General features: G+C 38.2%; 1 protein-coding gene across 1 annotated transcript in view; it reads left to right on the top strand.

Annotated features, from left to right (window-relative positions):
- Window positions 1-15,880, top strand: part of arhgef6 (Rac/Cdc42 guanine nucleotide exchange factor (GEF) 6) — a gene marked incomplete in the record, with an annotated part of 26,757 nt that extends 10,877 nt beyond the window's left edge. Inside the window, 13 exon segments of the mRNA XM_062425896.1 lie at window positions 2,593-2,731; window positions 3,093-3,152; window positions 5,127-5,273; window positions 6,597-6,683; window positions 7,232-7,310; window positions 7,942-8,054; window positions 8,265-8,444; window positions 9,485-9,505; window positions 11,443-11,539; window positions 11,738-11,824; window positions 12,104-12,203; window positions 12,461-12,515; window positions 13,410-15,880. Of these exon segments, the coding sequence (XP_062281880.1) occupies window positions 2,593-2,731; window positions 3,093-3,152; window positions 5,127-5,273; window positions 6,597-6,683; window positions 7,232-7,310; window positions 7,942-8,054; window positions 8,265-8,444; window positions 9,485-9,505; window positions 11,443-11,539; window positions 11,738-11,824; window positions 12,104-12,203; window positions 12,461-12,515; window positions 13,410-13,532 (1,288 nt within the window).
- Between the last annotated feature and the right edge of the window lie 110 nt (window positions 15,881-15,990).

The following is a 15,990-nucleotide window of genomic DNA, read 5'->3' as shown; positions in this document are numbered from 1 at the left end:
GTGTTGTCACATGGCAACTGAGTTAACTCATTTAGCTTCATTTTCCAGGCAGAGATGTCTGTACTCCTTACCAAGGTCCTTCCAAACAGAAACAACATTTCAACATCTTTTTCTCTTGTGAAATTCTGTATAGTTTTACCTTTTTAAGCCTATAAAAATGATTCAAATTAAGCTGTCTGAGACAGGAAAATCAACTTGAACATGCACCTTGTGATGAGGGGTCGCCAGTATAAATAGCCTTGTATTAAAGGACAGGTTTATGATTTTTCAAGTTTGTTTTAAAACAATAGTCAGGAGCCCAAATGAACAATTAATTACGTTTTTCTTGCCTAATCACTCCCCCTGTTCATACTGGCTATTCAAAAATCCATTCATAATGCACTTACAATGTAAGTGATGGAGGCAAGATCCACATGCCTTCTTCTGTATAAAAATGTATTTAAAAGTTTATCTGAAGCTAATATGACACTTCAGCCATCCAAATTAGTCAAATCAAGTAGATATCTTTAAATCAGTCTTGTTAGTGCCGAAGACTATTTTTTGTTACTATACTTCCACTATAGCTCAGCAAGGAAACACTGTCCATGGAAACACAAAGAGGGAATTGGATTTTTGATATGACTAACACACCTATGTATTGACAGTTGGGCTTTTTTGGTTTTTGTTACAATTTTATATTGGTCTTTGCTGTGGGGTTTGTTTTTTGTTTGTAGTCGATGAACTGTAGTTCAGCTTTAAGCCATGAGGTGTCAGGCTTTCCATCTGTAAATGACCAGGAGGCTAAACTGACTCTCGAGTAGATACACTGAACAGAGGAACAGTTCCTGTGTGCTCAAAGTTTTTCTTCATTGCAGAAACTATTCACATCATTTTTATTGAGCGGGACCTGTCAATGTGGCAAAAAGCCATATTGAAATATCTCTATGGTGCAGTTAAAATGCTAGAATCTTGAGTGTGAGGTGTCTTGTCTGGTTCTACTGTTGTAAGTTGCAGAATAGGTCAGATTACACACAGGAAGCCGACTGTTGACAGGATATATAGGCTTGTGGTTATGTTGACAGGCAAGCAAAGCGTTTTCTCACAGTAAGCACATCTGCATTTCGGTTGCAAGAGTCTTTCTGTGACATTAACATTTACCCTGTGTTACCAGTTAGTGTTGCTCCAGGATACTGTATGATTGAAGATTTTGGAACATGGAAACTCATGAATGGTTTTACTTTCAAAGCACGTTTGCAAGGGTGCAGTAAAGTCGACGTGTTGCAGTTGAGAACAAAAGTGGAAAATACAAATTCAAAACATTGTGCAGCCTTTTAAACTTCTGACACTAATACAGTTACTTGTGGTCCATTGCACCACAGGTGTGACACTCTGGTGAGCCCCATCAGTGAGCCCTACAATACTAACCAATACTTTACTGTGTTGGTATCTTGTTAAGGCTGCTTTTCAGGTCTCATTGGAAAAGGATTTGCATTTAATTCCATGGGTTGCAAAATGAATTTCCAACAATGTGTTTATTATCTAAAAATATGAATTGTTTACCACAGAAAACAATAATTCAATCCAGTGGCAACATTTGCCATACCTGTAAGAAGTTATGTAGTTTACATTATTCTGGTTCACACCTTTTCCACCAGAAGTGGTCTGTTTTCTCAGCTTCTATCTGCTATTATAAACCAAACACAGCTTCATCTATAGTTAAATACGGAAAAGTGTTGCCCAGTCATCAATTTTCATTTACTGCTTTTTATTATGGACACATTTTCCACTTAACTTACAATGATAACATCATTTTTAATGAATTACTCTCTTGTAAGACCCGACTGATACTGGATTTTTGGGGCCAATACTGATATTAAGGAGTAAAACATTCTTATGCATACAGAATATATACATAAACACATATTTTGTAATGATGCCTCAAATGCCGAACACTTATGACGAGGATGTGTAATGGAATCATGATATTTTACAGTTTAACAATAAAGTTTATTGTCCAAAATGACATCAGTGCACTAAAACAGTTATAATTATAAATGATAAATTATTAATTAATAATTATAAATTACTATGATTAAAAAAAACACACATTGAATAAAAAAACATATGTTTGTATATATTAAACCTGAATTAAGAAAAAGGATCAAATGTACATAAAATGTTACCTTTATAACTTTAAAGAATATATCGGTGCATATCAGGCCTATACCAATATATCTGAGTGATAATATCAGTCAGGCTCTCCTATCATGCATTGTATACCATACCCCAAAATTTACTTCATAGAACAACCATCTTTATTCTATGCAAAATACAAGAATCCCAGCCCAGGAAGAATACCACCAAACTGTGATGTTGAAATTTTAACTCACCGACATATTAATTGAAAGTCATGAACTTTATATTGAGGCAAATTTTCAATCTACTGTGAATGGTGAAATGGCAGAATTATTAAATAATGGGTTTTGTGATTTCATGGTATTTCAAGGTACAAGTCCTCATGTTGTCAAAGATTTACCTCCTCTAACTTGTCCGCTAAGCTTGAAGTCATTTTTAACTCCGCATAAAGAAGTGTGTGTTTTGTGTATTTAACAGTGAGGAACTAGACAAATTTATGGAGAGCCAGGGAGCCAGTGTGCCAGGGATCCTGACCCTGACCACAAGTCTCAGTAAGCCCTTCATGAGGCTGGACAAGTACCCAACACTGCTGCAGGAGTTGGAGAGACATGTGGAGGTACAGAAGAAGTGTCTAAAACTATACTGAAATAATATTTAATTTAAATATATTACTTTAATGATAATAATAATAATTATATTGTAATATGTATGTGTGTGTGTGTTTATATGTTGCTACAGTATAGACAGTTCAGTATTATTAGTACTATTTTGTTATTACTTTGTTTACCTCTAATAAATGGAGCAATAATATCTAACAGAGTATTTAAATGTTAAATTAAAAATAGTCTATTTCAACTTTAGTGCTTCTGTATATCACTGTATATATCTAGTATGTACGCTTGTCTTGCTTTAACATTTAGAGGAGTTTATTCACAAAGCTACATTTTTACCTGATGTGTTCTATATTTCCACCATAGGAAGCCCATCCAGACTTTGCTGATATCGTAAAGGCAACAGCTGCATTTAGGAGCCTAGTGGTAAGTCTGGGACGTCGTTGGGGGGCCCGGCGCTAAGCTAGCAACTAGCTTTGTTAATCTCCGTCAGGGATTAGGTTTCCTCATTTATCAGCACAGGACAAGCCTAAGTAAAATAGCATGTAAACCTGTCATGCCAATTCTTGATTATTGGATTATAAATTCACTGGATTTTTGTTGTCATTTATTTCTTTCATTTCCTTGAGGAAATTCAAGACACTGTTTCGTGTCAAAGAGATGATTTTCATCCCAAAGAAGTTGGTGATCACAGTCATGCATAACCAGGCAATTACACAAGTTCAGTCCTATAAGTATCTTGGTGTCCATATTGACAGTAATGTTCATGTTGACTGGGTATGCTCTTGAACCCTCCGGAGAATTTCTTTTTGACAAATATTGCATCTGTATGGAGTCAAACAAAATATTATGTTTTTATTATTTAGAGAGTGTAATCAGGTATGGATTGACTGCATGGTTTGGGGACCTTCCTCTAACATCAGAATCAAATACAGATCATTATAATCTTCAGTCTCTCTTTGACCAGAGCATACTTAAACTGTAAAGAGAAATACTGCGATCCATGCCATATTCTATACTCTCAGTATGAGCTATTACCGTCAGGCAGAAGATACAGATTGTGTAAATTGAATCGGTGAACTCCTTGGTGCCCGTATCAGTGGGACTTTTTAACAGTAGCCTAAAATAAGCAGGCTGTACAGGCAGTACAAAACCACAGATTGATGTCTCTGTGTGTATTTTTATGTATTTCTGTGTTATATTGTTTTTCTTTCCAGCTGGTGTTGGTTGATGGGTCAAGTTTTATAGAGTCCAAATCAAATTTCCCCATGGGGACAATGAAGTATATATCCATCTGTATCTATCTAAAGTTTAAATGTAACTGTGATAAATTTGGTCAGAGGTGTGTGGTATTCTGCTGTGTTTGTCGGACTTCTTTTGTTAAGAATTTTGTAGTTTTATGGCTTGGAAGCTCTGGTTGGAGTGGACAAAAGCCATTAACATGTCTGAGCTTTTCTCTGCTGCATATTTGCTGATCTTGTTGTTCCTACAGTGGGTGTGAACTGAAATGCCATTTTAGAAGAGAAGGATTAGAAACAAGCAACCGCATTTTGTACCTGAGCGAGCATCACTGTGTGACACAATTTCCCCGGTATAACTTAAGAGTTCCTTGTAAGAATAGATGAGGTGACTCACACATGTCTTTTCAGCAGGGCTGCTGCACAGAAAAGCGGGAAAAAAATATATATCACCCAGTTCTGACTATTGTAATTTGCAAGTCTTATTTTTTGTGTGTGCTCTGATTGTGTGGTCGGGTGGGAAGGCACTTAAGAAATGCCAGTTGCATCTTTTCAGTGCTCCATTTGCAGAACCTCTTTTTTTGTGTAATGTGCAGTAACCTCTTTTTTTGTGTAATGTGCAGTGGAAAATGATAGATGTTGCATTGTCATTTTTCTTGTCTGAAGAGGGAGAGCCCCTGACAAGCACCTGTAAATGTAAATGTACTATTTAAGAATGCAGGTTACTACTTACACGTATGACAAAGATGTTCAAAAACCAATAAATTGTATCCACACTGGAAAAGAAAGTTCCTTGCTACTTATTACTCAATATTTCTAGAAGGCAAGACACCATGCCATACATACTTTTACCATGAAGCAAGCACAATTTTTTTTTTTAAGGGTAGGATTCAGATTTTTTTTTTGATTATGGACTTTGGAATTTAAATGTTGAAATGTATGTAAAAAGTGAAAATTCTGTATCTAAATTATTTCAATGAATTATTATGACACATTTTCCCATCTTCAAAGATTGATGGATATATTGTGTGTGTGTGTGTGTGTGTGTGTGTGTGTGTGTGTGTGTGTGTGTGTGTGTGTGTGTGTGTGTGTGTGTGTGTGTGTGTGTGTGTGTGTGTGTGTGTGTGTGTGTGTGTGTGTGTGTGTGTGTGTGTGTGTGTAGACGCAGTGCCAGGACCTGCGGAGGCGCAAGAACCTGGAGCTCCAGATCTTGTCAGAACCAGTGCGTGGTTGGGAGGGAGACAGCATGAAGAGCCTGGGTCACGTGGCCTATATGTCCCAGGTCCATGTGAAAAATGGGTCCAGTGAGGTGAGAGACAAAGCAAGGAGACAGCTGATGGAATCCGATTTTGAGGTTATAGGAGGAAGTGGACAAATCCCAGAATGTCAATTCTCATTTCTTTATCTAATTGAGAGGATTTAGCTGTTTTAGTGAAAGCTGCAGAAAAGAGTCCCCAGGGCTCCATTCAGTCAAAGAGGATAGATAGGCATTTCAGAAAGGGAAACTTTTAAAGGATTCATTGCATTACTAAGCACAAATGTGACTGAATAGGTTCTGAGAGTGATCATGCCCCTTTCTAAATTGAAATAATTGCGTCCCGTTCTAAATATTAGCAATTAGTCATAACTCCAGTGTGAAAAAAAAGCAAGTTTGTCTTCAAGTTTAGCCTGCAATTCAAACAGCTGCACTGACCTTCATTAGATCAAGACACATGCAATAAATGTTATATTCTTCTGTTTCTTGAGTCCAAATCCTGTGATAAGTGATTCCATCTTCCTGCTTATCGCCTCACTTGGTGTATGTTTTATATTTATTTTAGGCTTTTTATTGTATATTTTGTGCTAGATTGAGAATGCATGTGGTGGTTGCTGCATGTGAGCAGACAGAGGAAGTGTGAATGGCACCATTCTGTCTCGAGCTGAAATGCTCTGAATTTGTTTGAGTAATGTGAATTTTCACTATTACGAATTAAGGCCACTGATGTTAATTTAAACTCTCAAACACCTTGATGTCTTATTATTTCTAAAAAAAAAAACAAGAGGAGTTTATCATTTCCAAAACATGTCAAAGGGTTCTCTCTATCCATAAACCTTTGTGTGGTAAAATCAATCCTCCTATGCTGGTAAGTCAGTATTCCCTTTAAGTGTCAAAACAGGAACCTATGTATGCCATACACAGCCTGAAAAGACATCTAATCTTTCTTTTGTGGTTTTTGTGTAGGGGTCGACATTGAGGCCGTGGTTGGAAGAAAGCCCAAGATAGACATTTGGATTCAGCCTTTTATTCACTGCCAACCACTTTCCAACCACCATACCAGTCACTTAATTTGTAACACAACTCCAACCTTATGTCAGCTTATCTCATTTTCCATTCATATACATTTCAACAGTTTTGCCACACCAGTATGTGGTTAATAACCTGTTTCATATCTGTTGGTAGTTTCATATCAGTAGGTGGGGCATAAACTAGAACACGTTTGGTTTTTGCATGATGAACAGGTTTGGTTGCATCCGCACATGTAACAAATAGAAAAAATGATGGCTATTATTGAAACTTACTGTGGTATGCGTATGCAAATACTGTGTGTCCTTCATAGATCACGGGACCAAAAATGTTATGTTGTTCTTGCAGGAAAAAGAGGAGCGCTACCTAATGCTTTTCCCGAATATAATAGTAATGCTCTCTGCCAGCCCCCGGATGAGTGGCTTTATTTATCAGGTGAGATACTGCATATAAATTACATCGTCAATCCTATTAGTTGGTTTAGCCAAAAAAACAACTTCTTTTCTCAGTTGTCTTCAGTGGAATCCAGATATGGACTGAGTTTAGGTTATGTTTTCCCAGGTTTGAGGTATCTGTGAGATTTCTGTTGTGCCCTCAGTGCAATGGCAGTAAATGGAGTTTCATTTATGGTACTCAAAATAAAAAAATGATGACAGCAGTATTTAATATTTAAAATCTGCATCATCTATTATTTTTGGGTAGTGGCAGAAATTTCAGAGCCCTTTATCTCAAAACCTGGACAAGTAAAACTAAAAATATCTGAATGGCTAGATATTACTGGAGGTTTAAGCAAACAAATGTGTTTCCATGGTCAACCTAGGTTTTAATTAGTTCTTTTGCCATTTTTATTATTTTAATTTTTACAGACAGATAATTCCAAGTCTCTTCATTGATGTCAGCTGATAACATGATATATTATATAAAGTATCTCAGACCCATGACATGCTTTCTACTTTTGTCTCCCTTGTGTTCCTCCCATCCAGGGAAAACTGCCACTGACAGGCACAACAGTAACAAGACATGTGGAGGAAGCAGATGCCCACTATGCCTTTGACATCACAGGTTTGCATCTGAATATCTGGAGAAAATTAGGACCCTTCTTTAGTTGGCACTGCTATCAAGTTAGAGTGGGACTGTATCTTTTAAAACAGAAGTTTCTTACAGTTGTTGACCAGATTACTCAGCTGACTAATCTATATGACAGTGGTTTAAAATAATCATGTGGGTGTCTGCACACTGTCAATAAAGGGATCACACTTGCCCTACTTTAAAAAAAAAAGAAGAAGTTTGCAACAGGAATGAAATCAGATATAACATCTGATTCAGATAATCCAGTAAATGTGAAGTTATAAATTGGTGATCTCTTGATAACCACAGTAGGAAATGAAAGTCTCCACCAGGACATAATTTAATGTTGCCTTACAAGTCTTGGAGACATACCTCATTATTTTGGGTGCCTTCGTGAACCAGGACAATAGGTTTGACCATGTAAAGTTTGTGTTTAATCATTTTGCTGTCACACTGTGTGAAATTTGGGGGGAAATATAAAGTACGGTAGATGTAAATATACCTCATTATCGCTGCAAATAACGTGCATTTCCTGTATTTCCTGTTCTAGTTGTGGTGGATATGTTTTGTTGGCCATGTATAACTTTAACTGAAGGAAGTGTGTGTGTTTCTTTCTGCGCTGCAGGAAGCATGATCGAACGTATTACAGTGTTCTGCAGTACTGGACAGGAATTACAGGAATGGCTTGAGCACCTTCAGCCCTTTACCAAAGGAGGCAGCCCTGCAGGAACCTTAAAGGTTTGGACACACACACACAGACAAACACTTAACACAAACACGTTTATACTGTATATAGTCATAACAATACCAGAAGTGAACTTTGCACAATGCTGAAGTGCGAAAAACCTTTTAAATTCTCACCCAGACGTGAAAACCATTATGTCTTGTATCACACATATGAAACTCACACATTTGTTTCTCTTGTTTCCTTTGATGGCTCTCCTATAGACAGTAGAAGGCAAGCCGCTGAGCATGGTTGGAACCTCCACTCACCTATCTCACCTGGGCAGCCTCAGCGCCATTAGTCGTGGCCCCCTGGAACCACCAAAAATCAGCAAGCCGTGGTCCCTCAGCTGTTTGCGTCCCGCACCTCCCCTCAAACCCTCTGCTGCGCTGGGATACAAAGAGGTGGGAACTTCTAGAGCTACACAAGCAAACCTAGATCAGTTTGATATGCATCTCTTTTAAGCTGTCTTGCAGTCATAAACCACAAGTCCCACTCTGTCCCCTTTTCTGTCTCTACTTTTTTCAGTATGGTTTTGTTCCGTTTTACACAACACTTCCCACCTAACACACAAATACAGTACACAAGTGAAATTTTAGAATTAGATTAACTGGCCCAAAATGATCTGGAAGTACTTTTTGAAAAGTTCCAATTAATAACACCTCTAAACGTGTAGTCACAGGCTTTCAAAACAACAGGAAGGGCCTTTACAGATATAAATCAGTTTTTTGCAAGATGCGTGGGCCAGTAGATAAAGTGTATGATGATTGTGCAAGGCAGTGACAGATAATATTATAACCGAATCATGCAGTTAAAAAATTGGAGTGAGAAGTGCTGCAGGTGTGGCTGAAACATGACAGGGTACGATGTTGCTCTGAATGAGTTTATAACTGTAATGACAGCATGATCACCAAGTCTGACGGGCATGCACCGAGGTTTGAGTTTCTGGTGCCTGTTGAGTGTAATGATGCTCTGAGGTTCTAGTGGGAGGCAGGATCTTGCACACAATTATCAGTCAGCACATTATAACTTTCAGTTTTCAAGAACTCCCACAGTCTAGTGAGGTGATAAATATAAATGTCTAGCATGTGTTTAGGTACTTCTTTTGACTAGTCAGATGAAAATGACTCTGTAATTCTTTAGAACTAAATACATTTTCATCCACTGTGAGAACAGAAACAAGCAGGCAATTTGTCTGGGTCTTTTTCTCTGCTGTAGATAGTTCTGCTGTCTTCTTTTCGCCAATTTCCCCATTTCTCCAAATATCTTTCTTTTTTATTTATTTATGTGAAATAATCACCCTATTCTGCAAAGACAAAGAATAGGGGACGAACAGAGGGGGTGTAAAAATGTTCACCGTTAACTCTCTATCACATCCTTTTCTTATCGTATTTTTCATGCACATTTCCCCTTTTTCTCTCTTTCCCCATCCTGCCTTCTGTAGAGGATGTCTTATATCATGAAGGTAAGGTTAGATCTTAAGTCTGTTTCTGTTCTGTGTGTGTGGTAAAGGATGTGGGGTTGGGGGTTGGGATGGGTTTTTTTTGTGTGTGTGCGCGTGTACATACGTGCGTGCGTGTGTATGTGTGTGTGTGTTTGCTCCAGTGTTGAGCTGGCATGCCTTCGCTTTGTTCGCTTCACTCCTCCCTCATAGTCATCCGTTGGTTTCCTGTTCTCTGTAGCCTCGCGTGTCTTCTGTCTTTTTTCTTATTCCCTGTACTGAGTCAAGGTTTAGTATCAGTTTTCTAATAAAGAGGCCTTCTAATGCAATAGTAGTCCTCATTTCTGCCATTGATGCTATTTTTGGAAATCTAGACACAGACTGAAGTCCTCTGAGAACTGTCATGGCCAGCAGTCCCAGTATGCTGTCGTACATTAGTTTAGATAATATCTCCTTATAAGTTGATTTTATGTTGCATGACAAACTGGCAGGCAACACATTTTCAAGGCATAATGGTGTACACTTTTAATTTGTCATCAGTCGCCAAGTGTCCATAAACAAAAGTCCAAATCACTGCTAATGGTACTTTGTGTCTGTTGTATTTGTAGGTAATTGTTAAACACTTGATCCTTAATGGCTTGTTAAGGTTATAATATGTCATGATTGTATGTCTTTAAGCTTCTTGTGAAGTTCTTTAGCTCCAAGCTGACCATAAAAACAAATTATGCAGCTTTAAAGTGATGTAAATATCACAACGCATGGTGGACTGCTGTTGCTGTACTCTGAGCAGGTGTATGGCATGAATCACAGCATTCTGCTGAGTCCCCAAAAAACCAACCTGATGAGGGAAAACCCTCAGTAGATCTAGGAAAATGCTACCTCACCAGTGCAGAACTACACTTTGTCCTCTGCGCCTACATTAAAGGGAATCCCTGGGCCCAGTCAAAGGTTGTGAGGTTTCCAGAGACATGATGCACTCAATTATTCCCCCTGATTCCTACAAAAGTATATTATTCATCATTATCATCATCATCATTATAGAATGTAGCGGTGACGTTTAGGAGTCTGTTGTAGAATTTGAGGATGCCACATAAATGGGTTTACTGTCTGGTTTCTTTATGTGTATTTGAGTAAGTTCCCCTGTTCCAGCATAAGGGGCAGATGACATAATCTAAAGAACTTTAAGGAAATGTGTGAAAGTCACAAGTTTGCAATCTGCATATGAACCGGTTAAAGCATGTCAGCGCTGACTAAACTGTTACATTTAGTTAGCAATTATTGTTCACACCTCCGCTTATACTGTACAGACAAGAGGAAACTATCATTGTGCCTATTTTGAGACCCAAAACCATCCCAGGAGCAAATAGAAAAATGCATTCATTCATAAAACCACATCATTGTGGTTTTATAAAGTATAAAAAGTTATGGTAACATATCAACTTACCATGGCTTAATAAACAGTGTATCCCCCAGGTAAACTTGAATATTTTAAGTATTTTTTTCTCCTGCCCTGTCTGTGTTTGTAGTAGTTGGTGAAATGTCTTAATTATGAAAATTAGTTACTAAATGTGGAAATTGTTTTTATTAAATGTGTTTTGCTTTGTGTAGAGCTGGCAGGCAGGAAACATACTGTCACCTGGCTGGTTTGGTCACAGTCATCACCACATGCTTGCTGCCTTGTCCGTCGATGGAATTTCGTTCTTTGTTGTTTCTGTTTGTTAAGGGATATGCTTCCCTGTAAGCTTTTGCATACTGTTTGGTTTGGAGCCTTGGCTTTACAGGTGTATTTAGCACTGTGTGTGTGTGTGTGTGTGTGTGTGTGTGTGTGTGTGTGTGTGTGTGTGTGTGTGTGTGTGTGTGTGTGTCTGTGTGTGTGTGTGTGTGTGTGTGTGTGTTTTGTGTGCGTGTGCGTGTGTGCGCGCACAGAGAGAAATACTAAATTAAACCTCTTGCTCTATCAGGATTCCAGCAAGAGCCCGCGGCCTATGAAGAAGTTCCTGCCAGGCAACAGGAAGAAAGAAAGGAAACCCTCTGATGATGAGATTCAAACAAGGAAAAGTAGGAGTTTTGTTTCACTATGGAATTGAGTACTATGAAAGGCATAAGAACTGGCTGAATACAGTTGTTTTGATATTAAAAGTGTGGAATTTGTTCTTGATGAAACCATACAGGAATGTGTGTGACGCTATGACACTATCTGCTAAATTAAACTTTACAGTGCGTATTTATTTTAATGCTGATCTCTGGTTTTGATAGGCACGGCCGCGCTGGAGGAGGATGCCCAGATACTGCGGGTGATTGAGGCGTACTGCACAGGAGCCAGCCTGCACCAGACCGGCACAGGTTGGTGTTTGTGGAGAAATTATTAATATAATACCCTCCTAGATCGCACATTCATCTTCAACAGCTCATATAACCGTGAATCAGGCTTTCCATTAATTTGTGTGTGTGTGTGTGTGTGTGTGTGTGTGTGTGTGTGTGTGTGTGTGTGTGTGTGTGTGTGTGTGTGTGTGTGTGTGTGTGTGTGTGTGTGTGTGTGTGTGTGTGTGTGTGTGTGTGTGTGTGTGTGTGTGTGTGTGTGTGTGTGTGTGTGTGTGTGTGTGTGTGTGTGTGTGTGTGTAGCGGTGCGGAAAGAGTGCGTGCCTCAGGTGCTTCTGCCAGATGAGGAGAAGATCATTGTGGAGGAGATGAAGAGCAATGGGCAGACAGTTATTGAAGAAAAGTAAGCACATGATTACTTTGGAAAATAGGTTTCCATACAGCTGTCGTGCTAACAGTGACATGCAGGGCTTTGCCATTAATTGTATTTGGATCTTGGGTTTCTCTGTAATTAGATTCAGAAATATAATATTGATCCCATTCAAACTCTTGAGACATGAATCTTCCTATAGAATGACCTTGTGTTGGGAGGCCAGTGTAACCAAAGGTCATTTTCTTGTGAAATGTAGTTTAATACAGGCACTTCATTTTTTCTTTCAGGAGCCTGGTTGATGCTGTGTATGCTTTAAAGGATGAGGTTCATGAACTGAAGAAGGTAACTGTTACTTGTATGTATTGAATGTGCTCAAGAGTATTCAACACTGTACGTGCAGTGTTAGTACACACTAGTTTTGTATCTTTCTTCTTTGTGTCTCATGTCTCTGATCACAAAATGTCAGTTCATATTAATTTTGTTTTGCGTGAACAGATAGCATGTTGGTATAAAACTATGAGTAAAAAAAGCAGTTGATCAAAAGACTTTACAGGTAAATACAACATAATAGTCAATTTGAAGACTAAATAAGACTAGCCTGTCTAATGCGAGGCTATACTTGGGCACTAGGAGGGTCATCAGCATGCTAACATGCTTATAATGACTCTACTAACATGATGTCAAGTAGCTATAATGTTCACCATATTCACAAAACTTAGCCTGGCAGGTTAACATTAGCTAACATTTGTGGTTTTGTGGGTATTTGACCTGATGCTGATAAATTCATCCAATAGTTGTCAGGATATTTCACTCTGAATGAAAAATGTAAACGTCATGGTGACAGTAGAAAAAAAGTCTAGGAAAATCTGTAGCATGAATGTCTGTTCAAAAGTCTTTGGAAATAACTCCAATAGCTGTTGATGTATTTCAGTCTGGACCCAAGTGGAGGTCTGACCAAGAGACTGACATTGCCATCCCGAGAGCCTTTATGCTAGCATTATTACATTTCAACTGAGAAGAAAATGAGTCAAATTATACAATGAAAAGACGTCACGTTTACTGCTCTGCAATTTCTTTTTCATATTATGCCAGCATACATGCTAAAACCAATATATCTGAAATAGCCTATTATCCACCAATATCAGCTTGGGACTTTAGAATGCATATTTGATTTTACAAACAGGACGAGTCACGCACCTCCTGAATACAATCGTTGTCTTATATATTTTTTAACAGGAGAATAAATGGATGAAGCAATTTCTGGAGGAGGAGCAGAAGTCTCGCAAAGAGCTGGAGAGAGTGGTCAGAAAACTGGCCAAGCAGAAGAATGATTGTACTTGGGATGACGGCGGCCACTGAACACATCCACATAATCATCCTCATCCTAGTGTGGCTGTGTGTGTATGGGTACATTCATGTAAGTGTGTGTGTGTGTGTGTGTGTATTTGTTTATCTGTCTATGTTGCGTCTCCATATTTCAATCACACACAGAGTTGGACTCCTTTCTGACAATTATACTCGGAGTTTCTTCGCTTCAAGTGCTGAAAATTGATTTGACATCATGATCAAATCTAATCTGTCTTCCTGATCCAGCCCCACTCAGCTAAACCAAGACTGATGAAGTGGGACGCTGTAAACATATTGCCTCTTGGCGACTGGCACTGTGAACACACCCGAGAAAATGGAACAATTTTGGACAAGGAAAAGGACAAAAGTTTGCCATCGCTTCTTATGCTTCAGTTGGAAATAGAAAAGGACAATGAAGCCATCAAGTTCAATAGGTGTTCTCTTGCATGCACTTCTGTCACCAAGGGGACTATTTTCTTCTCTTCACATCTTGTCATTGTCATATTTTATTTGTCACAAGGAACCCCCAGTCAGGAAATAGATTTATTGAGCTTTCCTAAGTATGTGTGATTGGCATTTTCTTACATTCAAAACTTCATATCACAACTTTCCCAGCTATTTTGTAGGTGTTCAATCAAGTCAAACAGGTTAGCTCATCATGTTATATTCAGTTGTTTCCAAATGCAGCCCTTGACTGTTTATTTAAAAACTGCATGAATGTACAGTGTTTCTACAGTATGCATTTGCATCAGAAATGTGATAATCAAGATATTCAGATATATAGTCCAAAGCTATCAGGGATGCAGCTGCATAATGAAATAGAAAGGCTTAACTATGTATCATTTATTATACAGAGTATGTGAATAATGACAAAGATGTCACCCCCTTCTCTTCTTACTAAAATATACTCAAGAATATTTTAACATTGATTACATAGCCTTGCTTTATTTTGGATTTTGAAAGTTTTTTTATTTATTGTTCATCAAAGCATTTAATTGTGGTGTTAGCCTTATATATATAATTTGCTGCCTTTACATTAGCCTTGTGTGGAATTCTATTAAACTACACTGATGTGTAAAAGCAGAAAAATATCCTTGTTCTGGCCAAGGAGAAATAGAATTCTTTTCTAATCATAAAAGAGAAAAAACGACTTGAAGAATTGTAAAGAATTCAGAGGCCTCTATGGCTTTCTAGCAGGATCCTGCAGAGCTGATGGAGCCAGTCTAAAGAAATAAACAGAGAGCGATTTATTTGTTGGTGTAGAGTAGAGCTCAAGTGCCTCCCGAAGGGGTCGATAAACTCTAGTGAGTTAAAGACCAGACTGGGACTAAATGCATGACTTATATTGAAAGTGTCACTGGTGGGTTGTTGTGCTATTTCAACAGAAAACGGCTCCAGCTGAATGGGTGTATATATAGGGTCTGACAAATAAACGGGGGTTTGCGTGTTATTCAAGATGCAACCTCTTCCCAAGGACCCGCAGCGGTACATTTCCTCATGAGGTTGAGTGTTCGCTGTCAGCACTGTTTTGTAATTTGTCGCTGCAGTGGATGTTATTGAAATGCAATAAGTGACGGCTTTACTGACAGACCACTGGGTCAGTCATTGTGGAAAAATTGCAATAATAATAATAATAACATTAACCCAATCTATTAACCAAAACAGGCCAGGCCATGTGCTTTAGCCGCCACAAAGTTAGGCTATTCATTGTAATCCTTTTGCCTTTATTTAATCGACTTTTGATATTAAAGATTGTTTAACCATGTCCAGATTTTCATCACAAATTATCAAAAATGTAATAATAATGCAGTCCTGTACAATCCCTGTTTTCTTGTGCACCTTCTCACAGGGAAGTTAGAGCATTGTGTAGTATACAAAGCAGAACCAGTACATCTGCAGCACTGTAAGTGTCTTGCTCAAGGGCACTGCAGCAAGTTAAACGCTTGCTCAGGTGCTGGAGCTGATCTTTAATTATTATTTCTGGCAGCCAGATTCCCTTCAGCGTCAGAGTCTCTGCTTCCTGTACAGATGTGTAACTCTGTCTCATCATTTGTTATATATTAAGATCAACATTGTTGCTGTCTTTGTACTTTTGAATTTTTTTTTCATCAAGTATCGTATACTGTATTGTTCAATTCCCTATAGCCTTCAGTCAGCACTTACTGGTGGGAGGGGATTGAATTCCAGTTTCATCTTGTTTATCTGAAACCACATCTCCAGACCACTGTGTGTATTGTTTTTTTTGAAAGGTTGTTCTATGCAATTATTATTGTTGCAAGTGTTGTAATGCTTTTTTTTCTAGACACTCTGTACTTTATGTTTGGTATGGTCATTCTTTTATTAAAAATTTAATATAATAAGTTGATTTTACGTGACATTAATTTTAGAAAAGGAAATCGCCAAAGCTTTTAAACACGCGTCAGCCACATAGCATAAACTCTGTTGCCACATAAATACAGGAAAATCTATT

Source organism: Scomber scombrus, chromosome 9 (assembly GCF_963691925.1).
Source record: "Scomber scombrus chromosome 9, fScoSco1.1, whole genome shotgun sequence".
NCBI lineage: Eukaryota > Metazoa > Chordata > Actinopteri > Scombriformes > Scombridae > Scomber > Scomber scombrus.
This window is presented reverse-complemented; position numbering and strand designations above follow the sequence as displayed.